Source organism: Grampus griseus (genome assembly GCF_964374135.1).
Source record: "Grampus griseus genome assembly, chromosome: 3".
NCBI classification, from domain to species: domain Eukaryota; kingdom Metazoa; phylum Chordata; class Mammalia; order Artiodactyla; family Delphinidae; genus Grampus; species Grampus griseus.
Window position 1 is genome coordinate 165,289,236 of NC_139019.1, and position 27,980 is coordinate 165,317,215.

The window sequence follows — 27,980 nt, forward strand, 5'->3', positions numbered from 1 at the left end:
CTGGCCTGCATTTGGGCCCCGGGAGGGCAGGCGCTCCATGAGCACCCCGCCAGCCAGAATGGTGCCTAAAGGGGCCACCCGGGCCAGTCCAGAATTCTGGCCCAACGCCAGGCGGGCCCTCTCGGAGCCGCACATGACCAGCTGGGGCCTAGACATGCCCCACAAGGACACTTCGGTGACCTGAGGTGGCTCTGGGAGCAACAGGCCACCTCCACCGAGGGGGTGGCAGGGGCAGGTGGGCCGACCGCACCCCCATACACATAAGGAGGCAGGGCTGGCCCGATACCAGAGCCCACGCAGCCATCTGGGCCCCACAAGGCAGAGCAGAGGGCACTCTGGGCGGGCTGGACCCAACAGGCTGCACCCTTGCCTTTGCCAAAGTCAGTTACTGCCTTTCAGGGTCCCCAAAACTCAGGAGATACGACCCCAGCCGGAGTCCAAATGAGCTCCCCACCCCCAGAGCCCTTCCCTATGAAAGCCTCCCTCCCAGAGGAAGGGACACCCTTTGTCTTAGTTTCCCCCTTTGCTGGTTGAAGGTGAATAAAGTTTCATGTGTTACGTGCTAGACTGGCCCATTCTTGCAGCACCCAGGGGGTCTCTGCAGGACGCACCCGGGGCCCCCAGAGACAGAGGGGCCACCAGCAGGACCAAGCTGAGGTTCCCACATGCCTCCTGGGGGGCCACACGCACAACGGCCTCCCAGACTCAGCTCAACACCAGGGTCAAGCCCATCAGATTCTCTACAGTGACTCAGCATGTGCCCAGTGGGCCAGTATGGGGCTGAGAAGAGTGATAGCTGGGGGGCCAGTGGCATCAGTTCACGACAGTCTGCGCAAGGGGTCCCGGCAGACCCATGGTCCCTCCGTCACCTACCTGGGCGGGCCGGAGCTTCCTTCCCTGCATCCTCCCTGCGGGTGCCTCTTCCACGCCTGTCGCCTGTGCCTCAGTTGGGAGAGCAGGCCCTGCAGCTCAGGCAGCCCAGGCCACCCCTGTGGGGCGGGCGGGCCCAGCTTGCTCGCCTTGTGCTGCCGGTTCTTGTGCTCCAGCTTGTAGATGGCATCCTCCACGCCCTGGCAAGAGGGGGCCAGCTCGTTGTGGGGACCACTGCCTTGGCCTCAAGTGGAACCCCAGCCCCTTCCTCACCCCGCCCCGCAAACGGGGAGCTGGGCCCTGCCCGTCTTGATCCCCAGGGCCACCCTGTTGGGAGGCTTGTCCTCAGCAACTCCCCCACGGCCTCCTGGGGGGTTGGGCCGATTGGGACCTCCTTGCTGCTCTGGGGGTACAGGGGTTGGGGCCCCAGGGTCACCGCTCCAGCCTGGTCAGGGCAGCTCTCTCTAGGGACCTCCACATCCCCCGGGAGCTGTGTCGGCCCAGACCCAGACGCTGGCCTTCCTCGCTGTCCTGACGTCCAGGGAGACTTACAGCGTGAGGGGCTGCTGGGCAACAGGGGTCCCAGAGGGTCCCAGAGGGTCCCAGAGGGTCCTGGAGCTACAGCCAGAGCCAGAGCGGCTGCTCTGCATCGAGGGAGCTGACCCTGGGCGGGGCGGGGGGTAGCTCCGGCTCACCTGGCCCTTCTTGGCCGAAGTCTCCATGTAGGGGATGCCATAGCTGCGGGCCAGGTCCTGGGCCTGCCAACACTCCACGGTACACGTGGCCAGGTCACACTTGTTCCTCAACAGCACCCTGGGCATGTCGTCCGAGTCCTTCAACCACTCAATCTGCTCCCTGCAAGGGGGAAGGTGTGAGTTGGCCGGTGGGCTGTGGGCTCGGCTGCACCCGGGACACGCAGAGAGCGGACGGGAGGCCCCCGAGGGTTGCCGGGCAGCTCACCTGTACTGGTGGATGTCCTCGAAGGATCTGGCCCTTGAAGGACTTGGCGTCGTTGACGGCAAACAGAGGAAGCCCTCCCGGGTGCACGTGTACTGGGCCCGCATAGCGCTGTCCTCCTCCCGGCCCACCGTGTCCAGCATGCCCAGCAGGCACATCTCCCCATCGATGACCACTTGCTTCCGGTGGGAGTCCTGGGGAGGACACTGCTTAGAGACAGCCGGCCCTCCAGGGCTGGGACCCTCCCTCACTCCTCTCATGGCCCCCAGGACCAATGACAAGGAGACCCCTCCTGCAGTGTGGGTGGGAGACAAGCCCTTGTCAGGAGCTGGGCTGTGGACGGGAGCCGGGCCGGCTCACCTCTATGGTGGGAAAGTACTCATCCACAGAGTGGTTCTGGACGCGCTGGATGGTCAGGGCACTCTTCCCCACGCCTCTGGCACCCACCACCGTGAGCTCATACTCCGTCATCAGTCCTCAAGGGACCACAGCACAAGGCACTGCAGTGGTCTCCTGTCCCGCCCGCCAAGGAAGCCTCACGCACCACGGCCAGACCACGCAGGGCACACCCACTGAGTTCCCTGCGCCAGCATGCCCAGGCCTGGCCTGCCCTCTGTGCCCAGACAGGTAACAGGGGCCCCAGCCAGAAGGGTGGCCCAGACGCTCATCTGTGGCACCTCCAGCCCAGAGGTGGGGGGGGTGGTCCTACCTCCAGCTACACTTAATGACTGTGTGAGAGAAGCAGGGAGCCGGCCCCCCCAAACACAGGGCAGACAGCCGAGAGCATCTCCCAAGCAAGCACCTGAATTAGAAGCTGCTGGGTAGGCAAAAAGCCTGAACTGGAGGTGCCGCGGGCTGAGGATACCAATGTCCCCACGAGAACAGGCCTTGCCACAGTGGAGGGCACAGCAGTGTGCCGGGACTGGCAAGTGGCAGCCGACAAGCAGCTGCAGCCACCCCCCACCTGGCATGCTGGTGCATCTGACAAGTATTCACTGAGCGCCTACTGCACGCCAGGTGCTGCTCCAGGCAGAGGGCGACAGGCAGACAGAAAGAATCCCTGCCCTGGCAGGATGGGGCTCTGCTCCAAGGAAAAGATCTACATAAAGGGGAAATAAAGGGAAACCCACGAGGCCCCAGTGCCAGAAGAAGTTTGGAAAACATAAGGCAGGTGACGAGGTGGGCAGGCGGGGGCCAGAGCTCCAGGAAGCAGAAGGTGATCACAGGAAAAGACTCAAAGGAGGTGTGGCAACAGGGGACAGGTAAGAAAGGAAAAGGGCCTGGGGCCAACGCTCCTAGCTGGGGTGTCCCCATTCTGTGATACTTAAAGAAGGGGGTCCCTTGCAGGGTCAGTGGGCAGTGATTTTCTAAACTCCAGGCTCGCCTGGTGTGTGTCATGGCCATGCGGTGCCCGAGCTCTTCGCAGGGGTCCATGGGGCTCTGGCGGGTGGGAGGCCTGCCTTGCCCCATGGTCACGGGCGGGCCTCCTCTCGGGGGCACCCAGCACACTTGTGGGGTCCCGGAAGACAGGGCCAGGGACACACAGCCAGAGGGGCTGGTCTGGGTGAGGCAGAGCAGAGCACCTCTGCCCGTGTCTCACCTGCGCCCCCGCGTGCCTGGCGAGGACAGTAGGCACCTCGCCCGGCCCGGCTCCTGCAGCCCCTGAGGACATCTAGAGGCCAACTCCTGGACTGGCCTGGAAAGCTGAAGTGATTCAAGCTACTTAAGTATGAAAAGAAAAAGAGAGAACTGGAAAACGTTCCTGTTATAGCCAAGCATCCTTTTGTTCTGAGAGAGAAGCGAACCCAGGCTCCCGGCTCTGTGGGCCTCCGTTTACTGAGCACTTCCCGGGGCGGCCCTGCGGGGCTGCAGGTGAAGCTGGGGAGCTGTGCTCCCTTCCCAGGGGCAGGCAGGAAGGGTGTGGAGTCAGAGCTGCAATCCTCCCCACTCAGCCCCACTGCACACCGCGAGGGACTGCTAGGTACCAAGTGCATTCTGGTGGTCTCTGATTTTGCTAACACCCCGAGCAGATTGTGCTCCCGTTTACAGAAAAAGAATCTGAGGTGTGGAGAGGGCACTTGACCTATCCCAGGTCAGTCTCAAAGTTCTTAGTAGAACTTGGGAGTTACCTAACACCTGTGATACCTCAGGCTGTGAAGCCCAGTGAAAAAAGGCTTATTTCAGTCTAATGCTCCTTGCTAACTCTGGCAGTGCTGAACATGACATGGCACGCCGCTCTGCTCTCCCCAACTCCTAGACCAAGGAGGCTCTGAATTAGCGTCAGCTCACAAGCAACAGGTGAGAGGGAGGCCCCCGATTTTGTGAAAACGCAGGGAGAGAACAGTGCAAATAATTTATTTCCGTCACTCCGCGTTTGAGGCTCACTCGCACCAACTGCACAATCCCGGGCCAACAGTCTGCCGGGGCTCAGAGCCCGATCGGGACCCAGGCTGGTCTGGGTTTCATCTCGCGACTTCCGACGGCACCAGCGGGTCGGCCTGGCTCAGGGCGAGCTGGTCCTTCTTCTCCTTCTGCAAGACCTGCTCCTCCCACAGCGCCTGGTCCACCTGATCGTCGGTGAGCACCACGGGCTTGAACTTCTCGTCGAAGAGCCGCTCGTTGGCCTCCGAGTGCAGCTGGTGGGGCCCGACGACGCGCAGATGTGCCGGCAGGTGCAGAAACTCGTCGTCGTTGATGTCGCAGTCGCGCATCCGGGTCCCCAGCACCCACCAGCGGCCCACGAAGCCCACATCCAGGATCCGGTCCGGGAAGTCGACCCAGCGGGGCTGCAGGTAGCGGCAGCGGGCCTGGTAGAGGCTGGCCTGGGCGTCGAAGGGCGCCTCGTACACCAGCGAGCAGAGACCCAGGCTCACGTGGCGCAGGCAGCCGCGACCCCGCAGCCAGAGCAGCCGTTGCACGAACGCCTCCGAGTCACGGTTGCGCGTGGCGGGCGCCAGCAACAAGAGGGTCCCCGACGCGTCGAGCAGCGCCTCCTCAAAGGCCGCCTCGCTCGGCGCGAGGGCGCAGCAGGCCGCCGCACCACCCAGCAGCCCCACGTACACGGCCGCCCGCACGGGTCGGGCCCTCGCCGCCGCCGCCGCATCCCCGCAGGCCTCAGCGTAGTCCCGGAGCAGCGCGCGGGCCCAGGCGCCTGAGGGGAGAGAAGCGCGGTGAGGGCGGTGCGGCCGCTGCGGCCGCCCACCCCGCCGCCTCCCGCCGCTACTCACCCAACCGTGCCCACACGCCGGGCTTTGCGGCCGCAGTGTCACCAGTCTCTGCACGGCTTCGGGGCCAAAATCTCTTCCGAACGGCCGCCGCCATTGTCTTCCGGCTTTGCGTCCGTACTCCGAAGAGAAACGCCAGGTAGGCGAAGCAGAAGGCCCGGGGAGTCTCTTCTGCGCAAGCGTCAACACTGCCGGAAGTGGATTCCCATCGGAAGAGGGTAGAATACGGACCGACGCCGGATGTTCCTGTCAGATCGGAGTACGGTCGTCTGTGGCTGGCAGGCGGGTTGCGCAGGCGCAGAGAGCCGGGGCCCCGCCGGTTGAGGTAGCCGAAGGTGAGGGGGCTGTGGGTGCACCTGTGGGGCAGGAGCGGCGAGTTCACGCCCCGGTGGGTGCGGTTAGCCGCCAGACCGGGCTCGGGGCTGAGGCTAGCCTCCAGGAGGGGCCCCGAGAGAGGTCGGGGGCGGGCCTGATTGGCCTCTGTCCTCAGAGCGGGATGCGGTGACGGCCCTGAGCGACCATGGCAGCGGCAGACGAGCTGGCCTTCCACGGTGAGTGCATCCGCGACCGGGCCCGACTCCTGCCCCCTCCGCTGGCCTGAACCTCCCATCCAGGTTCCAGCTCAGATCTAACCCGAACCCCAGTCAGCTGTGAACCCCGGCCCAGGCATGAAACCCATCCCTAACTCGAATCCCGCTCCCGCCCTAAACTCAGGCCTCAAACCCGAGCCTCTACCTCATTCCAGGATCAGCCCTCAATTGCGGGCCCATGTTAGAAGGGAGAGGACACACCTCTTTCCCACTCACCAGAGTTGAGGAAGACGTGCCCTGAGTTGGGGGTGAACACCCAGGTGGTTACGGTTAGCGTTGGCCCCTAGATGAGCAGTGGGCAAAACCAAATTGTTTTGTTTGCTTTTGATAAATTTATTTATTTATTTAGTTTTGGCTGTGTTGGGTCTTCGTTGCTGTGCGCGGGCTTTCTCTAGCTGCGGCGAGCGGGGGCTACTCTTCGCTGCAGGGCGCAGGCTTCTCATTGCGGTGGCTTCTCTTGTTGCAGAGCACGGGCTCTAGGCACGTGGGCTTCGGTAGTTGTGGCGCATGGGCTCAGTAGTTGTGGCTCGCGGGCTCTAGAGCGCAGGCTCAGTAGTTGTGGCGCACAGGCATAGTTGCTCCGCGGCATGTGGGATCTTCCCAGACCAGGGATCGAACCCATGTCCCCTGTATTGTCAGGCGGATTCTTAACCACTGCACCACCAGGGAAGCCCCGAAACCAAATTGTCTTGACTCCCAAATATGCCTGTGTCCCGTATGCCTTCTTGACAGAGTTCGAGGAAGCTACTAATCTGCTGGCCCAGACCCCAAATGAGGCCACCACCAGAGGTGATCAGCTAGTTCCCCAGCAGCACGTGGCTGTGGCCATGGACTCAGGTGGCAGCTACGGAGCTGAGGACGAGGTGGAGGAGAGTGACAAGACCGCGGTGAGTCCCATAAGTCCCCGTGCCCTGCCCCTTGTCCCAGCCACCCACCCCTGCCACCCCCCAAGTGCTGAAAGCCTGCACTGTGCAGCTCCTACAGGAGAAGAAGCAGCAGCCTGGTTTCTGGACCTTTAGCTACTATCAGAGCTTCTTTGACGTGGACACCTCACAGGTCAGGCCGGGAAAGCTGGTGGGATGGGACTTGGAGTCACGCTTGGGGTTCAGCCACTAGTCACTGAGCACTTCTTGTGCACCAGGCCCTGGGCAAGTGCTGGCAATATGCACCTGGGAGAACAAGAGCTCCTACCCAGGCTGGTAGGTGTGACTGTGTGTGCTGCAAGGACGTGGCATGACCAGGACTCTTGGGAACATGGGGGACACAAGTGATATGGTGGGTTAGGGAAGGGCCCACTGGAGGAGGTGAGGAATTTGCTGAGACTTAGAGGAGAAGGCAGACCTAGCCAGGAAGAGTGGAGGGAAGCATAAGTATGTTCCAGGCACAGGGAACGGCACATGCGGAGGACCAAAGGTGAGAGAAGGCACACACTACTGCAGAGGCTACCTGTCACTCAGGCTGGAGAGTGAGGTGGGGGACTGGCGGAGAGAAGCCAGATCACCAAGGGCCTCATGAGCTACGTTAAGGAGTCTGGGTTTTATCCTAAGGGTGCTGGGGAGTCATGGAAGGGTTTAGAGCAGGAGACGCTTGAGTAGCATGGAACATGGATCGGAGGCCCCAGGCCAGGGTGGGAGATGGTAATAAACCAGGGCTGCGGAGTAGGGAACACGTTGGGAGAGATGGGGGAAGGAGAACGCCCAGGACTAGGACTTGTTGACGACTGTTAATGGGGAGGGGGGAGAGAGCCAAAAGGGGAGTCCGGGGCAGCCAAGCTGGAGGCAGAGGAAGCAAAGAAGAAGATGGCAGGCCCTGAAGCGTCCTTCAGAGTGGTGGGACACTGGGATATTGAGCGGGGGCTGCCCGGGGAAGGGGCGGGCTCCAGGCCATAGGAAGACAGGAGCCCCTGAGGAGCTTGACCCCTTTCCTCCTGGGTGGTGAAGAGCCCCAGGCGGGCTTCCATCCTAGGCCCCGGCCTTGCTCCCCAGGTCCTGGACCGGATCAAAGGCTCGCTGCTGCCCCGGCCCGGCCACAACTTTGTACGGCACCATCTGCGGAATCGGCCAGACCTGTATGGTGAGTGAGGTTGTGCATTCAGTTCATTTGATTATTCATTGGGCAAATGTGGACTGAGTGCCAGGCCCCAGTATACAGCTGAGAACAAAGCAGAATCACTCACGGAGAGCGTGAAACTTACACTCTGTTCAGGGAGATAGAGCCAAATGAGGCTGCAGAGGGCGTTGGGGCTAGGGAGAGAAGCACAGGGTTTAGAGGATGGGAACTGTGATTTCGCACGGGTTGGTCAGGGAAGACCCCTCTGAGGAGGGTGAGAGAATGAGCCTGGTTGGTGTCAGGGCGGGGTGTGGGGAGACCCCGGGGAAGAACATTACAGAAGTGGGATGTGGTGGAAACAGGCCTGCACTGCAGGGCAGCACTGTCATTGGACTGGAGTGAGCTGCCAGGAGGCCACAGAGGTGACAGGACAGATCACACAGGCCTCCTATGCTGTGGTGAGAAGGGATCTTAGTTAAGTGTCCTTAGGTGCTCTGGGCCCGGGGCGGGGGCGGAGTGGGGGGAGGGCAGAAGCTGGGAGACCAGGGAGGAGGCGACTGCTGAGGTCCAGCGCGGGATGATGGGCCTGGCCTGGGGTGGAGAGCGCCGGGTGTTGGATTCTGGCACACGTCAAAGATGAAGCCAACACGTCAGATGTGGGGTGGAAGGAGAGGAGATAAGGAGGCTCCAGAGTTTTTGGCTGGACTACCAGAAAGCGGGAGTTGCTATTTACTGATGCGGAAAGGCGTGCGACTCGGGGGGAAAGGGTGAGTGTGGTGGGGTGGAGTGGGAACGTTGAATAGGAGCTGCAGGTTCAGGGCAGATGCCCAGACTTGAGACATTTGGGGGTCGTCGGCACAGAGGTGGCATAAGGCCCTGAGGCTGAACGAGATCATACAAGGGGTGAATGAATGCAGAGAAGAGGTTTGAAGACTGGGCCCCAGGCCAGCTCCCCGCTGTTAAAGAGCTCAGGGAGTCAAAAAGGTTGAGGAGCTGCCAGTGAGATGAGACAAAAGCAAAAACGTAAAGTCCTGGGAACCACATGGAGAGTGTTTCCAGAAGGAGGGCGTCAGCTATGTCAAAGGCCATCGATGAGTGCTGGGCGCCAGCACTGGATTCAGCTGCCAGTTTGTTGCTGGTGTGACGCCGGGTCGATGAGTCGGGTCGATGGGGGGGCGGAGGGGGTGGAGGCAGCCTGGAGCTTGGGAAGAGGCTGGGACAAGATGGGACGAGTCACCTGTCCTGGGAGGTCCCACCCTGGGACCCTGAGCATGCCCCGCCCGCAGGCCCCTTCTGGATCTGTGCCACACTGGCCTTTGTCTTGGCCGTCACCGGCAACCTGACCCTGGTACTGGCCCAGAGGAGGGACCCCTCCATCCACTACAGCCCCCAGTTCCACAAAGGTAAGTGAAGTGGGCAAGGCCTGGTACCGGGCGGGGGGGGGGGGCGGTGCCGTGGCCCAGGGGCGATTACCTGCCTTGCCCGCAGTGACCGTGGCCGGCACCGCCATCTACTGCTACGCGTGGCTCGTGCCGCTGGCGCTGTGGGGCTTCCTGCAGTGGCGCAAGGGTGTCCGGGAGCGCATGGGGCCTTACACCTTCCTGGAGACGGTGTGCGTCTATGGCTACTCCCTCTTTGTCTTCATCCCCACTGTGGTGAGTGGCGCTCAGGGACGGGTGGGCCCCGGGCACCACGGGGACAACCTGGTAGCAGCTGCCTGTGTCGTCCCCAGGTCCTGTGGCTCATCCCTGTCCCATGGCTGCAGTGGCTCTCCGGGGCCCTGGCCCTGGCCCTGTCAGCCGCGGGCCTGGTGTTCACCCTCTGGCCCGTTGTCCGTGAGGACACCCGGTGGGCGGCTGTGCTGCTGCTCTCCGTGGTGGTGCTGCTCCACGCCCTCCTGGCCACGGGCTGTAAGGTACCGGGCTGGGGTGGGCACAGGCTGGGCCTGGGGTAGGGGTTGGCTTGCTGGCTCTGATGCTGACCCAGGCTTCTCTCGGTTCAGTTTTACTTCTTCCAGCCGCTACCTCTGGAGCCCGCAGCACCTCCCCACCAGGCCACATCTCAGCCCCCAACCGTACTACTGTCACCGCCCCCACCAAGGTCCGCAGCAGCCTAGGAAGACTGGAGCCCGCAGGTGAGGAACTGTTTCCAGCTGTGGCTGAGGGGGTCTCCGGCCCCCATCCCAAGGTTAGAAGTCATGGGGCCACTCCTAGGAGTTTCTCTCTTTCAGGCCCAACATAAGGGGGTGCCTCTGCCTGCCCTGCCCCCCAGACGGTGACTGAAGGCTCCCCTGAGACCTCGAGATGATTTTGCTACTTTCCAGACTTTTCTTACAAAGCAAACACTTTTATTTTCTATGCAAAGGTGATTCAAAGAATTTATATAAAGGCGGGAGAGGGGCAGAACAGGGAGCTTCCAGGGCAGCCATTGCCCCACAGGCCACCTGCCAGGATGGGCGGGCAGCACAGGGGGCCACCCCAGCCACGGCTGTGCCTGCTCTTCCTGGGGGGCCCAGTTAGTGGGCCTTGGGCCTAGCCTGAGCTCCACCACATCCGAGTTTTGGGGTGTTAGAAACGGGGAGCAGAAGTAGAAGAAAATTGCCTGTGCTGAAACATACATTTCCTTGTTTATTAGGTTCTTTTTTTCTTTTCTTTTTTTTGGAGAGGTCCCTGCAAGGCCCCTTCCCAGGCTGGGGAGGGGCCAAAATGCCATCATAGTAGTAGGGACTGGAGCATCTACAAATACTGAAGGGGATACACAGGCCTAACGTTAGCTACAAGGAAAAAGGATGCCTTCCACGACAGACCCTTGAGGTTTCTGTGTCTGCTCAAGCGGCTGACAGTGACCCTTCCCCCCAGGGCCCACGAGGCCACCTGTTCTAGCTCTTGGTGTGGGTGTGGGACCTGCAGGGGCTCAGGGACAGGACAGCAGCAAGTGGCAGGGGCCGAGGACGGAGGGCCTTCCCGACAGCCGGGTGGGTTGTACATTCAAGTGTGAGGTGAACCCTTTGGTGGGAGGGGGCCGAGGGGCTCCAGAGGCCCGGCCCCGCCCCATCCTGAAGACTCGGCAGGGCTGCCCCTCGCCACTGAGCCTCTGAGTCGGGGAGAGGGGCTGCTGGCTCGGCCCGGCCGGCCTGATGTCTCGGAGGGTCTGTGGATTGACACTGGTTCTTTTCGTAAAAAAATAAAATTAAAAAAAGCAGCATGTCACGCCCATTGTGACCAAGGCCTGGTAGTTGAAGGGGAGGCCCCGCCTGGCCAGGACTGCCTTCCCACTGGAGACAGGCAGGGGGCAGGCCTGAGGGGCCGGGGGATGGCGGGGGGTAGGGGGGGCGCGGGCGGCAGCTGCTCCCCTCCCTCCCTGCCAGGCCTGCAGCTGTCAGGCCCGGACACACCTGTTACAGAAGATTTCAAACCCAGGTCAGGGTGGAGAGGGCAGGAGCGGGTAACAGGGCTCCCACGACACGATCGTGTGTAAAATATGGCAGCGACACGCGCTCAGGGCCAAGATGTGGGCGGGCAGCGGGCTGGGGGCGGCGGCAACATCGTGTAAAAAAGTGTTCAAGTTCCCATAGCAAAGAGGGCTGTGAGCGGGTGTTTGGGCTTCTCCGGTACAAGGGTGAGAGCCACCCGGGTGGAGGGGGGGTGGGCAGGGTCTTCATTTGGTTTCCTGGTGCTGTCAGTCCGTTCCACTCCGGAGGGCCCTAGCTCCCGTAGTGCATGGTGTTGGTTGGGATGGACATGGGCGAGGCCATTGATATGGCGGGGCCGCCCATGGTGAACTGGCTGTTGACCGCGTAGTGGGCGCTGGAGCTGCCGCCGCTGCTGCCCTGGGCACCGGAGGACCCTGTGGGGCGGGGTGTGGGCACTGAGGAGCCAGCTCTGCCCCCTCGCCCGCCCAGACCCACGGCAGAGTCAGAGAGAGAGAGCGCAGGCGAGAGGGCAGGCGGGCGCCCGTGGGCACCCTCACACCCGCGGGACCCTGCTCCCCCCGCCCACCATTACCTTGGACAATCCCCGTGCTCATTATGGAGCCCATCCGGGAGTGGGTGTGATTGACAATCCCCGTGTTGGCTGCGCAGCAAGAGGAAGGAAGGAAGGAAAGGAGATGGCGTCACCGCCCCCAGCCCGCCCGGCCCACGTGCCTGGCGTAGTGGGTGCTCACACTCGGATGTGGGGAGTGTGGGCGCGGTGCTGGCAGAGCGAGGCAGAGAGGAACGGCGCGGGGGACCTCAGCCCCCGGGAAGAAGAAAAGGGGGTGAGGCCGAAGGCCTGAGCTCGCCCCAGCGCGCCCACCCCCCATGCGCTCACCTAAAGGAATCAGGTTGTTGTGCCCCACGCTGGAGCCGCCGGCGATAACACTGCTCAGGTCGTAGGCGGTCGGCATCCCTGTGCCGGGGAGGGACATGTCAGGGGTGGGGGACAGTGTCCTGGGCAGGGATTCGAGGGGCCAGAACTGCCAGCGTTTACTCAGGAAGCACCGGCAGGTGTGTCCAGGAAGTGACACTGGCACCTGCCCCACCCACACATGGGCCTGCTCACCAGCCACGGCCATCCCACTGCTGAGGTTGTAGGTGCTGCCGGTGTTCCACATGTTCTCCGAAGGGGACGTGTAGTGGGAGCCAGGCGGCGGGGAGGGCGTCGTGCCTGTGTATCTGTGGCAGAGACGGACCGGTCGACAGGGCTGAGGGGCTGCAGGCGAGGAGGGGCACGCCCCCTCCCACCACGTGCAGGCCAAGGGCCCATCCTACCTGAAGAAGGGGTTTTTCAGATCCAGGAGGTTACTGGATTTGGAGCCTGTCTGGTCTACCTGGGCCACAATACTGATGTCGTAGCTCTGTCTGTAGAGAAGGCAGGAGGGGCCGGCCATGAGCCGGCTGCATGGATGGACTGGAGCCCTGCCTCCCCTAGCCCTGGCCAGCAGCTCACACCTTTTGTTGGCAATAAGCAGACATGTCCCTGAGAGCGTGTCCCCGGCCTTGGCGAACAGTGGTGACTGGAACAGGCACCGGACCTGGTACCAGTGGGTCAGGGGCTCCGTCGGGGCCGTGGACAGCCACACGGTCATTCTGCCAAGCAGGAAGAGGCATGCGTTTGCCCGGGCTGCAGCCCCCACCTTGTGCACCCTGAGCTCTCCCCAGGCATCTGTGCCCTGCCACCCAGGGGTCCCCTGGGGCCCTGGAGCCGAGACAGGTTGGCTGTCCAGGAAGTTAACACACAGCCCCACAGCTATGGGGCACCCACTCACCCTGACATACATGCCAAGAGACACAGTCAGGTCCCGTGAGTAACAGTCACTCAGAACAGGGTAGACACCCACCCCGCCACAACAGCCTACTGCTTGAAGGCCAGCGCCTGCTGCCTTTGGAAGAAACAGTGGAACCCAGAGGAGTCGGGTCCTGCCCTCGCAGCCCCCAGTTCATCATCTGAGCCAGCCAGGCCTGGGCTTCCCAACTGCAGGCAAGTCCCTGGGGCCAGGAGCAGGGGCCACCTGCTCTGCCCTGTTACACTCACATGGAGCCAATGAAAGCGACGTCAAACCAGAAGGCCAGACCGTGAACCAGCCCGGAATGCAGCATGTGGAATTTGAATGGGATTTCTATCCTGAAAGGCAAAGGGCAGTGATTGCTGGGGAAGCTAGCTGAACAGGGGCTGCCAGGAGAGAAGAGGGGTACTCAGGTGTTGAGTCTCTGCCCGCCTGCCCTGGGGAGGAGAATTCTGCCTGAGGGAGCCGGCTGCGGCCTTGACCTCCAGCAGGAGCCAGACCCAGGAGGACAGGGCATGGGTGCCAGTACCTGTGCAAATCTCCTTCTTTGGCTTCTAAGAAGTTCACCGTGTACTTGACAGACTTGGCCATGAGGATCCGGATGTCAAATGTGTCCTGGGAGAGATCAGAGGTGTGACCTGACTTCAGGCACGGGGTGAAGTCCTGAGTCTGGCCACGGCGCCTAGGCCACTCAGCTAAAACCAGTTTGCCCTTCTCAGACATGCTAGGGGGAGGGGGAATTAGTACAACACAATGGAAGGAAATTAGGTGACAGCTCGCAAAATGACAACCATTCATCTGCATTAAAGACTTGGCAGTTCCACTTCTGGGATTTAACCTACGGATCTACGTGCACATGTACAAACTTACACATGGAGTTACAGATTGCCTATAGCAGCGACACGCTGGAAACCATCTAATGAAACAAGTAATGGCCCAACAATAAAAGATTATGTACATGAAAAAGAATGAAGAGGCTGTTTATGATGGGGAAAGATCTCTAAGGTAAACTGTTAAACAAGTTCACAAAAAAAAGAAAAAGAAAAAGTTAGAGAACTGTGCACTGACGTCCACTCCCAGCCATGACGGAGATTTCTTATCAGACTAACACTGCTGCCAAGAACTATACGAACTGAATAAAAAACAAAGGAAAAAAACCCCAGTTGTCTGAAATCACTGGAGAGCGACCACGGCAGCTACAGCTTTGGGGCCAAGATCCTAGAGAGAGGAGAGATGCTTTTCGGCCTGTGCCTTTCCCCTTGGGACGGGGCCTTTCAGCAGCCTCCCTGGGTGGGGAAAGCAAAATGGGGGTTCGGGATTACCAAGGCAGCTAGCACTCAAGGGGCCAAGATGCTAAAGAAAACGGAAATGTGGAAATTTGAGGTGGACAGTCTGCCCGTGATTTCACTTCGTGGCATTTGCCAATTCCTGAGCTACATGTGGGATGGGGGTAGGGAAATCAAGCAGAAAGCTACTTCTATGAGATTAAAAAGCTAATGAAAGGTTCAGCACCATGTTGGTGCTCGGAGTATGGAACAAGGGGCCCTGTGAACCACCAGGCTCACCGAGACCATGAAGACTATGCCCTAAAGCAGCGGTTCTCAAAATGAGGTCCCTTCCAGAGCACCCTCAAGGTCAAAACTATTTTCACCATATAACACTGTTTTCTGCCCTTTTCATTCATTCACTCACCTGTGATACCACAACAGATTGAATGCAGAAGCAGAATCCAACTGTCTTCTGCTAAGCCAGCCATTAAAAAGATTTGCAAATTTAAAATGTCGCTAATTCTTGCTGGAAAGTTTTGCAATATAGTTTTCTTTTTAAAAATGCTATTTATGTTAACACGTAATGGGTTTTTATTGTTATCCTTAAATTAACTAATGTGTATTTTTAAATTTCTTGGGTTTAGTTTTCAATGTCAATAGATATTGACGGTACATCAATCAATACAATGCACACAAAACTTCTTTGGGATCCTACATTTTTGAGAATGTAAAAGGGTCCTGAGACGAAAATGTTTGAGAACTGCTGCCTTACAGGGAAACCGGGCGATATGCCAGTTAAGCAGAGTCTGAAAAGCAACCTCCAAATGTCTTAAATGCCTCATAGGACCAAGGTAATCTGTCATTATGGCTTCTTGCCTGAACAAAAACGAATCCTTGGATAGAAAAACATCATCCAGAGCCTCTATAATTTTTCATTCTGGCATTCAATGACCAGGCATACCAAGAGACAGAACCAAAGTACCAAAAACCAGGAGAAGAAAAAACAGAAATACACTTACCACTTATCCAGATACTAAAAGTGATCAGAGACTTAGAATTAACATGTTTAAGGAAAAAAGGTGAACAAATTTCACAGAGAACTGAAATAATAAAAAAAAAAAATAAGCAAAATGAAACTCTAGAACTGAAATTTTAGAAAACCATGGGGGAGGAGGAGTTGGATGGGCAGTCAAAAGGAACTACAAACTTCTAGTTATAAGTACTAGGGATGGAATGTACACCATGATAAATATAATTACCTCTGCTGTACGTTATACATGCAAGTTGTTAGGAGAGTAAATCCTAAAAGTTCTCATCACACACAAAATTTTTTTTTCCAAAAACAACAAAAAAAATTCAGATTAGACATAGTGATGAGAGGATTGGAACTGGGAGATGGATAAGGAGAAAACATGAAAATTATGCAATTGGGATAGAAAAGTGTAAGTATAGAAAAGAGTATAAGAATCATCTGAGAAATGGTGAAAAGGTCTAATGTATACATAATCAGAGTTCCAAAAGAAGAAAGAGAATGGGACAGAGGTAGTGTTTAAAGAGATGCTGGGCTTCCCTGGTGGCGCAGCGGTTGAGAGTCCTCCTGCCAATGCAGGGGACATGGGTTCGAGCCCTGGTCTGGGAGGATCCCACATGCCACGGAGCAACTAAGCCCGTGTGCCACAACTACTGAGCCCGTGAGCCACAACTACTGAAACCCCGTGCACCTAGAGTCCGTGGTCTGCAACGAGAGAAGCCAGCACACCGCAATGAAGAGTAGCCCCCGCTCACTGCAACTACAGAAAGCCTGCACGCAGCAACAAAGATCCAACGCAGCCAAAAATAAATAAATTAATTAAATTAATTTAAAAAAAAAAAAGAGATGCTGCCCTAGAGTCTCCCAAAACTAGTGAAAGACAATCAAGAGGGGGATAAATAATATATACCTTATTAAAACAAAAGAAAGCAAGAAAAGAGTTAAAAAGAAACAACAGGATAAATAGAAAAATAGTAAAATGATAGATTTATAGCCATAAAGAGCTGTAATCACATTAAATACAAATGGTCTAAATATTCTAATTAAAAGACAAAAACCTGTCAATCTGGTTAAAAAACAAAACCCAAATATATGATATTTACATGAGGTAAACCTTAAGTAATAGGTTATAAGAAGGCTGAAAGAAGAAGGATGAAAAGTATGTATCCTATAAAGATTAACCAAAGAAAGCCTGAGTAGCTAAACTATTGTCAGAAAAAAATAGACTGTAAGGACTTCCATGGTGGTACGGTGGTTAAGAATCTGCCTGCCAGCGCAGCAAACACGGGTTCGAGCCCTGGGCTGGGAAGATCCCACATGCCGCAGAGCAACTAAGCCCGTGCGCCACAACTACTGAGCCCGTGCGCTCTAGAGCCCGTGCTCTGCAACAAGAGAAGCCACCACAGTGAGAAGCCCGCGCACCGCAACGAAGAGTAGTCCCCACTCGCTGCAACTAGAGAAAGCCCGCACACAGCAACAAAGACCCAATGCAGCCATAAATAAATACATAAATAAACTAAAAAAAAAAAAAAGACTGTAAGGCAAGAAGTACTACTAGAGATAAGAAAAGACACTTGTTATAGTGACAAAAGGATCAATCCAACAGGAAGATATAAAAATAATCCTAAACCTGAATGCACCTAATAACAGTAATGTCAAAAAAAATAAGGCAAAAACTATCAGAACTAAATGGAAAAATAAATCTACAATCAGTAGTAGATAGGAGAAGCAGACCAAAAAAAACAGTAGAGAGAGAGAAGACTTGACCAACATGATTAACCAATGTGACCGAACTGATATTAATATAACAATGTACACAACAAGTGATTGGTATACAGTTTTCTCAAGTACAGAGGGAACATAAACCAAGAGAGACCACATACTGGGCATAAAGCAGCTCTCAACAAATTTCAAAGGACCAAAATCATACAGTGTATATCCTCTGAACACAGACAAACTAAGGCAGAACAATATGTTGATTATGCTATACTTTGAAAGGAGAAAAGGTTAAATATATGTATATTTGTATACGCACATTTAGATATAAGACTTCTAGAAAAGCACACAACAAAGACTGTTTGCCTATAGGAAAAAGAACTGTGGCTGGAGATGGACGTAGGGAGGCTTTCCACTTTTATACTTCTTTGATTTTTGAACCATGGGTCTATACATCAGTTCAAAATTCTCAATAATTAAAATCAATCAAATAAAATCAGTTCACCAAGGATCAATTCATCTAATGACAGTAAACACGTTACTGCGTGCTTACTATGCGCTAAGCACTCTACATGCATTGCTACTTAACTCCCAACATCCCTGTGTGAGAGCTCCGTGCAGGGGCAGAAGCTCAGCAACGGTGGCCTGCCTAGTGCTGCACAGCTTGCATAAGGCCTTACAGGAAAGCCCATGCCCCTCTCCTGTCCCCCCAGAGGAGGGCCATGCCCAGTGCTACTGTGGTAGTGAGTGCCCTGGGTGCCCCCACTCACCACCACAGGCTGCCGGAAATACTCGTCCACCGCAGCACCTCGAAGAGCTGACAGGTCCACTCCGTGGAAGGATGGCTGGTACCTGCAGAAAGCCCCCGCCCCCCATGGCAAGGTCACCAGCAGCAGGACACAGTTGGGGCAGCCTGCCTTCTCTCCCAGCTGGCCCTCATCCAGCCCAAGTCTTTTAGGTCCTACTGAGGATAAGGAATAAGAGAAAGGTGGGGCCATCCCTGAGAAGGCAGGACACCCAGGGGCACACTCACCAGAAGTTGGCCTTGGTGAACTGCTCCATGTAGAGCTGTTCATCCGTGAAGGGTGCGAGGTGGACATCACCAATGGTGGGGAACATGTTTCCTGGGAGTGGGGGCAGGGAGGGGTACTGGCGTCAGGGTGGGACATTCAGCAGGACCTGGCAGAGCCTCCAAAGGGCCCCAGGACCCCAGCTCTGGGCCTTCCCAGCCTCTCACTCATCATTCACTCATTCATGCACTCAGGCAATGAAGAGATACTGAGCACCTACTCTGCCAGCGGCCACTGAATACTTGACGTACACCTCCTCACTAAACCTGTACAGCTAGCCAGGGAGGCAGGGGGGCCTGGCCTCAAGTCCCATTACAAGGGCTGGGAGACAGGAAAGCACCTGCCAGAGCCTCAGGGGTAAGTAAGCAGTGTCTGGGGTGTGGCCAGGCCTCCAGGGGCCCTGCTCCGTCAGCCAGACCGTGTCTCTTGGAAAGGCGTGCAGCAGGGAAGGCAAAGGAAAGTGCTGTGGACAGAGCAAGGGTGAGCCCCAGGCTATGGCATCATGGGCCCCAGCTGAATCCCCACCGCAGGACTGCCCAGGCTCTGGCAGGCAGGGTGGACCACTTGCATGGCCTGAAATGAGAGGGGGACTCAAGGAACAGACAGATGAGTCAGAGCCAGTGTCAAGGAGAGCCAGGGCTCAGGAGGCCCCGCCTACTTCTAGAGTCTAGGGCCCCAAGTCACCTGGCCTCCAGATGTGGGCCTCCCTCCCTCCTCTTATTCCAGGGAAGAGTACCTGAGGTGCTGGAAATCTGCCTTCTCAAGCCTTCCTTCAGCTGTAGCCACTGGGGTGGGGAAGGGAGGGGCTCACTGGCCCAGAGGCCACAAGCCAGGCCCCCGGCCCAGGAGGAGCCCATCAGCCCCCCAGAGCATCATGGAAAAGCGCCCCAGCCCTGAAGGCACCTAAAACTGTGCAGCTGCGGGGAAGGTTCCCTTAATCCCCCAAAAGAGCTTCCTGAGATGGAATGAAGCCACACTCATGCAGGCTGAAGGGGAAGAGGTTAGCCCCAGGCCTCATCCCGGACAGGCTGCTTGACCAGTGGGATGAGTATGCAGCTGCCCACTGGAGCCTGACTCCTGTCTGTCCTTCCGTCCCATAAGGAGGAGTCCACATCCTGCTAGGGCTGCTGCTCCCCACCCCCCCCGACTCCCACCCCCCCCAATTCCCCCCCACCCCACCCCCGGCTAGCTTGGCCCATCAACAGGGCAGAGCATGAGAGCAGGTCTAGGACAAGCCTTGGGGCAGCCTGGCTTCCCACACACCTGGATCGCAGGACAGAGCTGTGGGGAATGGCAGCCACCTCCTACCTCCCACCTCTCGGAGTGGAGCCTGAGGCAGGTCCTTCCCCACAGACCAACTCCTCCCCTGCCCTCCATGGGGCCGCAAGTGCACGGACCTCCCGTGCTCTGCCCTGGCGGGGGTCGTCTTATACCACACGCGCACACACACACAGCCCCTTTCCTGTACAGAACTACTCAGAACGTGCCCAGAACTGAGCAGAGAAACGGACACATTGGCAGATGTTCACGGCCACGCACAGACCAGACCATCAGTGACACAGATGAGCAGGTGTCAACAGTGACCCAATGACCCCAGAGCACAGACAGGCAGGTAGTGACACAGACAGGAGACCACAGCCATCAGCTGCCCCCCAACACACAACCCCCATTCCCACTCTCTCTCTCACACACACACACACACACACACACACACACACACACACACACACAACCCCACCCCATGGTGATGAGTGCAGGAGTCTGTCAGGCTGAGGGCAGGGTCTACAACGCTAGGAATGAAGACGACAGGGCAGTTCCTCGGGGAAGGTGCCGGCCACAGAACATGTCCTGCTCCGACCACAGCCCAGCCAGACACTGTCCCCCATGGGCCATGAGATGCCAGAGGCAGCCCAGTGGCTCTCCGCGGGCCTGAGGGAAGCTCCTCCGTACCCTGACCGAGCAGACCGGGCAAGTGGACACGTGGCCTCGTTTGGGGCCCAGCCAGCTGAGATCAGGTCTGGGTAGGGAGCGGGGGTGAAGGCCCAGATGCCCTCTGTACCCCAGGCCGCCAGCTCAGGCCAGTGGGGAGCTGAACCACACCCGTGCTGACTAAGCGGCAGCCAGGGGCTCTCTGAAGGGGCCCCAGGTGCGCACCCCTGGCCTCGGGCCCAGGGAACGCCCACCCAGGCAGTGGCCCGCACCAGCAGGGACACTCACCCCCAGGCCTCAGGTACTTCTTGGCATGGAGGTAGCTCTCGAGCATGCGCTCGTTGAAGAGCATGTAGCCCATGGGCTCCGAGATGATGATGTCCACCTGCTCGGGGAGTGAGACCTCCTCCACCTTCCCGGGGATGACCACGATGCGGTCCGTGAGGTTGTTACTTTTCACCAAGACCTGAGGGCGGGCGAGCCACAGGGGTCATGGGGGTCCTCGCGGGGGAGGGCCTCCGTCCACACTCGGCCACCAGATTCCCCTCTGCCTCCCTGTCAGGTCGCCCCTCCTGCAGCTCCGCAGCCTCCTGATGTCACCTTGGGGACGAGGACAAGTAGGCCTTGCTACAGCCGCCAAAGCTAAAGCTGTACACACCTTCCGACCCAGCGATTCCAATGCTAGGAATCTGCCCTACAGACGTGACCTCACACGGAGAGGGGACACGTGTACAGGGGATGCGGTGCAGCGTTCGTGCTACGGACTGAGAAGCAGCCTCAGTGTCAGTTACAGCCTGTGTCTCCACACACAATGGTTCGTCCAGGCAGAGGGATGCTCTGCAGCCACTAGAAGGAGTGAGGAAGCTCTTTACACGATGACACAGACGTATCGTAAAGAGAGCAGAGCCAGGTGCAGGACGGTGGCGTGTACATTCGTGTGGGAGCTGGCGGGTGGAGAAGCCCATGGGGGCTCATGGAGCGGCTCCGGGGAGCTTCTGCATACGTCTCTCTCCCTCCAGTGGGGGGGGATCTAGGTGGTTGGGAGCCAGAGGTCAGGGAGGGAAGCATCCTCACTGTTTACCTTTGTAGCTTTTAGGTTTTCAACTTTGTGAATGAGGGCTTCAGTGCCAAAAAAGCATCAACTGACAAAATGAAATCCTGTTGTCATCCACCTCTCAGGTGGGGCTCAGAGAGGTGGGGGGCTTGCCCCAGGCCGAGATCCCACCCTGGTCTGTGTGACTGCACAGTCCACCCCTGAAGCACCAGTCCATCAAGCTCCTGAAGGCCCCAAATCACCCCTGAACCCGGTGGGCCGCCATCCGTCACGGAAGGGAGACTACCTCAGGCCCAGCAAGCCCCTCCCCCCGAAACCACTCAGTTTCGGGGACAAGAGACCAAAGTAGAGAATGATATTCCCAGGCTCCCCTGGACCCGGGGGTCAGGTCTCCTGGGGGCTCCCAGCAGGGCTGGCTTCCCCAGGCTGGAGCAGGCACAGAGCTGGGGCACGGAGACAGGTTGGGACCCCGAGGGCCACGGACCTCGGCGTGCTGGGCCATGGTGCTGGCTTCCACCGCGTAGATCTTCCTCGCTCCAGCCTGGGCGGCGAAGAACGACAGGATCCCAGAGCCGCAGCCGACGTCAAGAACAATCTGAGGGAGGAGGGGGCAGTGAGGACAAATTAGTGGTAAAGTGACGTGATCGTAAAGATGTGCGTGTCACGGGGCGCTCCCTCCCCGCAGACCCACCCACGGAGCACGCTCTCCGGCCTGCGGCCTGCTTCCCCTCTACACCAACAGCTGCCCATGAGGGTGCTTTCTGAGAGCCACAGGAGCCTGCAGTTTGGATCCGAAGGTGGTAGAGTGGGACTTCTGAGGACAGCTAGGATGTTAAGACCAGTACACACTCTCAGACCCGATTCAAGAAGGAATGGGCTGTCTATGCAGCACGTGGGAATGAGTGCTCACTGGGTAAGGACACCTCTGAGCCCCGCAGCAGAACCACTGAGACGCAGGGCTGACTGGCCAGGGCCACGCGGCCAGCAGGAGGAGGGCAGCCTCCCACCCCAGGCCCCACAGGGCAACCCCGCAACCTGGGAAGAGCCCCGGGGAAAGCTCCCACTCGGGTGCCCTCTCTAGGGCTGCTGGGCCCCAGAGCACAGGCTCTGGGAGGAGTCCCGGCTAGTGTGTGGTAGACTGTCCCACAGTCTGGATTCGTCTGACTGCTTCCGCACACAAGCGGAATCAGGATAAACATTTCTGGTGCGCACGCGCTAAAGGAGACCTGCTCTGGGCGCGGTGGTGGGGCACAGGGCGAGCGCCCAGCAGGGGGGCTGGTGCTGTCGGGTGGGAGGGCCTCGGGTGCCTCTCAGAGCTCTGGATGAACTAGGAAATGGATCTGCGTCCTGGGAGAGCTGGAAGAGGCCGTGATGAAGGGACACGGGCTTCCCGGGCCCCAAACACTGCCCCAGTGCTGCCCACGCCAGCCGCCAGGGCATAGGGATGGCCGCTGTGTCGAGGATGACTCCTCCCCAGCCTGTGGGGCTCAGGCCCTGGGACCGGGAGGCTCAGTCACCTGAGGGGATTCTCAGCAATGCTGGGGGAGTGTATCACCAAGGCGCCGGATGACATAGATCCACGTGGATCATGTGGAGAGTCCCCTAGATATGTCGAGAAAACCACAAGCTTTCATGTGGTTAAAAGGGAAAAACAAACTCTAGGCCGTGAGAAGAGAACAGAATAAAATTTCACCTCCGAATATATATACTCTAGTCTCTTTTTAATCACGAGTATATAGTTGATCCTTGAACAATGCGGGAGTCGGGGACGACGCGAACCCCACCACCCAGTAGAAAATCTGAGTATAACCATACGGTTGGCCCGCCATATCTACGGGTCTGCAGCCGCAGATTCAACCAACTGTGGACCGTGTAGCACAGTTGCTCCTACCTATCGAAAACAGTCTGCATATAAGTGGACCAGTGCAGTTCAAACCCATGCTGTTCAAGGGTCAACTGCTCACTACTTGGTAACAGTAAAAAGATTTAAATATATTTTAAATATATTTAGGGAAGTGACTTCACCTAGGGAAGTGACTAGATTACACTACCTCCACGTAACTTAACAGTACATGCCACGACACAACATTAAGTGGGGGAAAAGTATTTTGCAGGAAGCGAATGTAGAACAGTCCCATTTTGTATATCTGTATTTTAAAAAGACTATAACCCTAAAATATATATGCTGGTATACGCATGGGGAGAATTTTGGAAGAAGAGAGCTTTACTGTTGGCAGTGGTCATTCTGGAGGGAAATGACAGAGGCCTTTCACGCCCATCTGATACACACTGGGCTTCTACAAAAAGTAGATTTTGCTTTTGCAATCTGAAAAAATTAAAGATAAAATCAATGAACAAAGGGGGGAAAAAATAGAGGCTACTGAGCCAGTGAGGTGGGCACGGAGCCTGAGGGAGAGGGAGGAAGGCAGCAGGGTGGATGCAGCCGGCCCCGCTCACCTTGTCCTTGAAGTCCGTGTGGTTCTGCAGGATTGCGCGCTGGTAGGTGCCTGTCCGCACGTAGTCCTGCATCATGTTCTGCTGCTGGGACAGGTAGCCATAAAACTGGAACAGAGACATGCCAATGGCACAGGGCACGCAGCAGACAGACGGCCGAGGCCCTGGCCGACGCTGTGACAGAGGAGGGTCCACTTCGGGCAGAGATCTCCCTGGGGAGGCCACACCCCCTTTGCTGGCCTGGACTCCCTGGCTACCTGCTCCGGTAGAGGGAGCTGGAAGCTAGAGGCAGCCCCCAGGGAGGATACCACCACCGTCACTGTGGCCAAAGGACACAGTTGGTTGATACCTGGTCCTGGAAGCCACCCAGGAGAACTCAGGATATGCCACACGCAGGGTTCTGGGATCAAGGGCCACCTGCCCCATCTTAGGGGCCCCAAAGAAGTGGAGGAGTGGATCAAACAGAACCCTAGAACTCAGAGCGCCAGGCAGGTGAGGTGCTGTGGGGTCTCTTTGTAAGACAACAGGCGATCGGGAGGCAGCGTGGCACCTGGGCAGGGGCACAGGCTTTGGCATCAGGCAGACCTGGCTTCCCATCTTGGCTCTGTTGCATAATAGCTGTGTGACTTGGAGCAAGTCACTTAACCTCTCTGAGCCTCAGTTTTCTCATCTGTAAAATGGGGACAACAATAGTACTTACCTCCTAGAGTTGTTGGGAGGGTTCAAGTACTTCCGTACGTGTCAAAGCGCTGGGGCCAGTGGCTGGCATGCCCTACGTGTTCAGGACATTGTAACTATGCTATCATTACTCAAAATGCCTGTGGACCTGAGCTTCACCTGCACTCAAATCTTTCCAGCAACCCTCGTAGGCAGGCACTGGCATCTCTGTTTCACAGATGAGGAAACTGAGGCCCAGCAAGCGGAGGAAACCTGCCCAAGGTTACTCAGCGAGTAAGGGGCAGAGCCAGGACATGAACCCGGGTGGGCCTGCCCTGTGCCGCATGGCCTCTGGGGGCCACCGGGGGCAGCAGCCTGGCCCAGGCAGTATGTACCCACCTGGAAATACTGCACAGCAGAGGACTCCTCCGTGCGCTCACTGAACACCGACCGCTCCAGGGTGTGGCCCCGGCAGGTTTTCAGGATGTTATAGAAGGAACAGAAATCTGGAAGGGGGAAGCCGGCTCAGGGGTGGCGGGCTCTGCCTAGGCGTGCACCCCGACTTTTCTACCTTGAGCACGAGTGATCTGAAACCGCCTCCCCAACACACACATACACACAAATGTTGAAGTTGAAGGAAAAGAAGAAGGGCAGCCAAGCCTGCCCTTGGTGACTGGCACGGGAGAAGGCAGGTGTCAGGGGCGAGCGTGCTCCACGCGGCTGGCGCTGCTTCGCCAGAGGGCAGCTTGGCCAAAGCCTTCAAAGGATGACCCGGGCATCAAGTCTCTGGGACTCACCCCAGCAGACACCCGCGGGTCCACCCACAGCTCACGGCAGTGTCTGTGGGTGGCAAGTGGACACAGGGACACCACCCCAGTGTCCGGTCAGAGGGGACTGGATGGACCCCAGTGGACACTGAGAAGCACATGACAGAACCAGTCAGCAGGGGTCTGCAGGACCAGGTGTTACGTGGCAAATGAACTATGTTTATGAACACAGACCACTAAATTGCATCAAGAAAAAGAAGCAAACAAAATCATGAAGACAGATAGGATGGTGGGGGCCAGGGGCTGGAGGGGAGGGGGTAGGGGAGGGGAAGTTAGTGTTTAATGGGAACAGAGTTTCAGTTTAGAAAGATGAAAATGGGCGATGGAGATGCGTGGAGATGGTTGCACAACAACGTGAATGTGCTTTAATACCTCTGGAACCTGGACACTTGAAAATGGTTGATGGTAAATTTTACGTTAGGCGTATTTTAACACAATTAACTAAAAGACAGGACTTCCCTGGTGGCGCAGTAGTTAAGAATCCGCCTGCCAATGCAGGGGACACAGGTTCGATCCGTGATCTGGGAAGATCCCACGTGTCGTGGAGCAACTAAGCCCATGCGCCACACCTACTGAGCCTGCGTGCCACAACTACTGAGTCCTCACGCCACAACTACTGAGCCCGCACACCTAGAGCCCGTGCTCTGCAACAAGAGAAGCCACCGCAATGAGAAGCCCGCGCACCTCAACGAAGAGCAGCCCCTGCACACCACAACTACAGAAAGCCCACGTGAAGCAATGAAGACCCAATGCAGCCAAAAATAAATTTAAAAAAAACACCTAAAAGACAATATCTTAAAAATATACAGTTTGGGAAGATACAACAGTTCTGGAGCTGGATGGTGGGGATGGTCGCACAATGTGCACAATGGTTGCACAATGATTATACTTAATACCACTTAATACCACTGAAATGTACACTCAAAAAGGGTTATTAACATGGTAGAATTGTTGCTATGTATACTTGACCATAATTTAAGAAACTGATAGGATTGAAAGGAAAAAAATCAGAATATAACTATCCATGAAGCAGAAAAAGACTAGGCGGATCTAAAACATCAACTCTTAATGACAACCCTGGTGGTGTTTCTGTAACTTATTTTTTTAAACATTGAATTGGGATTGATTTTGGATAAAAAAGGAAATGGAATGTGGAGCTCTGGCAGGAGGTGGTCAGCCACCTGGCTGCTTTCTCCCAGCCCGGCCTTCTCTCAGCTCTGAAGCCAGGCCACCTGAGGGCGGGTAGTCCTGAGGGTCTGGGCTGGGGGAGCCTCCTCTCTCCAACGGGGGCACTGAGACAAGTAAGAGGGCTCTGGGGAAGCTGGGGGCAGCCGTGGGCAGGCGGCCTCTCCATCCTGGGCTCTCCTGCCCCAGCCCCTGCGCCGACCACCAGGCCCACTGACTTCGGCTCTGCAGGGACCAAGCCCGGTTGCTGGACCCTTTGAGGGGTCTCCAGCCCAGGGCGGCTCACCACCTCCACTGCTGACCCCCACCCAGAGCCACCAGCAGCACTCGCCTGGGGCTCCGCAAGCCCTGCTCATGTGTCCCCCAGATGGGTCTGCTTAGAACCCTCCAGAGTCTCCTCTGCGCTCGGAACAAAGCCTCTGCCAACCTCAGGACCTTGTCTCACCCCATCCACTGCTGCGGGAGGGCTGGGCCCCTGACCCCCATGTGACCGGCTCCTCCAAGAGGCCTGGGGTGTGGGCAGGTCAGGACAGGCCTCTCAGAGGAGGGGACATATAAGCAGAGCCCAGAAGGACCCAAAGGAGCCAGCTAGGCCTGGGGCAGAGTCCAGGCAGCGAGCACGTACTCTTACCGTGGACATATTTCTACTTGGGAATATTTCTGATGTTGGTGGGGCATTCGCTGGGTCAGATGAATGGGCTTTACCCGGGCTCCAGGCCCCCCGCCCGCCACGGCTGAGAGCCTAAGCCCCCTGGCTCTGGGCGCTCCGTGTGCTGCTGGGACAGAAGGGAGACGTACCGCTGGGCGTGGCGAACTGGATGAGGACGCTGTTGCAGCCCAGGGTGATGATGAAGGACTGCTTGCCCACACGGCTGCACTCCGTCTCCCGGGACACCGAGCACTTGAACACACAGACGTCTTCATCTGCGAGAGGAGGGAGGCGGGCGTGAGCCGCCAGGTCCTGGGGCCACCTTCCCCCCCCTCACGGCACCCCAGATTCTTCCAGGGTGCCACAACACCCGCCCCACAAGCGCTGCCATGTGCCCTGCCTGCCCAGCCTACGCTGAGGACGAGGCGCTGGCTGGTCAGCATCCCCAGTGGGGACACAGGATGCAGTCTGTCCAGCAGGAGAGGACAGGTGTCCACAGGGCAACCGGGGCTGAGGGGAGGGGACGGGGAGTTGCAAGGCACTGGGGGGCCCAGGGGGCACGTTCCCTCACGGAGCACCTGCTGGTGCCAGCCCCATGTCACTCCTGGGCACTGAGGTGGGAAGACACAGGGGAGAGAAGGCCAAGCCTGGCAGGGTCAGAGGGTCACGGGAACCCAGCGGGCAGCCCAGGCCCAGCTGAGGGAGTCGGACCTTCAGCCACCAGCCCCTCCGTGTCACATGGGGGCGTCGTCGGCCTTCAGAGCTGAGCAGGGGTGGGCGGGGGTCAAGAAAGAAATGCCAGTGGCGCCTCTGCTTCCTCCCGCTGAGCTCCTTCCTTCTTGCAGGTACTGTGAGTGTGGCCACAGGACCCAGACGGCCTGTGTTCACGCCCCACCTGCTCCACTTAGTGTGTCACCAGGGCAGGTCTGAGTCCTCAGTTTTCTCATCTGTCAAGCGGGACTAACGGTGGGGCAGGGGTCAGGCCCAACACACGCATACAGGAAGCACTGCATCCCCGCACCCGCCACTACTACTGTTACTAGTCATTCACTCAACAAGCATGGGGCACCCCACCTCAGCCGAACCGTGAGACACGGCATCACCAGGAGACAAACCGACCCGAAGCTGTCGCCCTGACGTGGGGCAGCGGGACAGACACCCTGGTCCCATCACGAGGGGACAACAG

At 57.6% G+C, this 27,980-nt stretch overlaps 4 protein-coding genes across 6 annotated transcripts in view; 1 reads left to right on the forward strand and 3 right to left on the reverse strand.

The window, feature by feature from the left end:
* Nucleotides 1–555: 555 nt before the first annotated feature.
* On the reverse strand, nt 556–2,298 carry LOC309819968 (GTPase HRas-like; the record flags this gene model as incomplete). Its single annotated transcript, XM_082650396.1, has 5 exons — nt 556–672; nt 1,020–1,070; nt 1,566–1,725; nt 1,831–2,021; nt 2,188–2,298. 5 exons carry the CDS (start codon nt 2,296–2,298, stop codon nt 556–558), a joined length of 630 nt encoding a protein of 209 aa, XP_082506522.1.
* TIMM29 (translocase of inner mitochondrial membrane 29) lies at nt 1,887–5,172 on the reverse strand. 2 transcript variants are annotated; one of them, XR_014296484.1, is made up of 3 exons: nt 5,055–5,172; nt 4,219–4,978; nt 1,887–2,021 (listed from the first exon to the last, which is right to left on the reverse strand). XR_014296484.1 is itself a non-coding variant. In XM_082650592.1 (2 exons), the coding sequence occupies exons 1-2, from the start codon at nt 5,146–5,148 to the stop codon at nt 4,290–4,292; spliced, it is 783 nt and encodes a 260-aa protein (XP_082506718.1). In that variant the 5' UTR covers nt 5,149–5,172; the 3' UTR covers nt 4,194–4,289. The 2 variants fall into 2 exon arrangements, 1 of the variants encoding a protein (XP_082506718.1); XM_082650592.1 differs by lacking the exon at nt 1,887–2,021 and having other exon boundaries at nt 4,194–4,978.
* Nucleotides 5,173–5,315: 143 nt separating this feature from the next.
* On the forward strand, nt 5,316–10,042 carry YIPF2 (Yip1 domain family member 2; the record flags this gene model as incomplete). Of its 2 annotated transcripts, none has more annotated exons than XM_082650823.1 (10): nt 5,316–5,386; nt 5,542–5,602; nt 6,374–6,528; nt 6,617–6,697; nt 7,627–7,714; nt 8,977–9,093; nt 9,179–9,345; nt 9,423–9,605; nt 9,693–9,824; nt 9,921–10,042. In XM_082650823.1, exons 2-9 carry the CDS (start codon nt 5,572–5,574, stop codon nt 9,804–9,806), a joined length of 936 nt encoding a protein of 311 aa, XP_082506949.1. In that variant the 5' UTR covers nt 5,316–5,386; nt 5,542–5,571. The 2 variants fall into 2 exon arrangements, with proteins under 2 accessions (XP_082506949.1, XP_082506950.1); XM_082650824.1 differs by having other exon boundaries at nt 9,423–9,600; nt 9,904–9,968.
* Nucleotides 10,043–11,387: 1,345 nt separating this feature from the next.
* The window catches only part of CARM1 (coactivator associated arginine methyltransferase 1), a gene marked incomplete at its 5' end in the record, with an annotated part of 40,156 nt that continues 23,563 nt past the window's right edge, over nt 11,388–27,980 (reverse strand). The window contains 15 exons of the mRNA XM_082650822.1: nt 11,388–11,536; nt 11,695–11,763; nt 12,001–12,078; nt 12,232–12,344; nt 12,441–12,530; nt 12,621–12,758; nt 13,204–13,293; nt 13,485–13,570; nt 17,740–17,821; nt 18,003–18,093; nt 20,257–20,434; nt 21,507–21,617; nt 23,480–23,584; nt 24,533–24,639; nt 26,944–27,069. Coding sequence (XP_082506948.1) covers nt 11,394–11,536; nt 11,695–11,763; nt 12,001–12,078; nt 12,232–12,344; nt 12,441–12,530; nt 12,621–12,758; nt 13,204–13,293; nt 13,485–13,570; nt 17,740–17,821; nt 18,003–18,093; nt 20,257–20,434; nt 21,507–21,617; nt 23,480–23,584; nt 24,533–24,639; nt 26,944–27,069 — 1,607 coding nt within the window. The 3' untranslated portion in view covers nt 11,388–11,393. The remainder of the gene's footprint in view (nt 11,537–11,694; nt 11,764–12,000; nt 12,079–12,231; nt 12,345–12,440; nt 12,531–12,620; nt 12,759–13,203; nt 13,294–13,484; nt 13,571–17,739; nt 17,822–18,002; nt 18,094–20,256; nt 20,435–21,506; nt 21,618–23,479; nt 23,585–24,532; nt 24,640–26,943; nt 27,070–27,980) is intronic.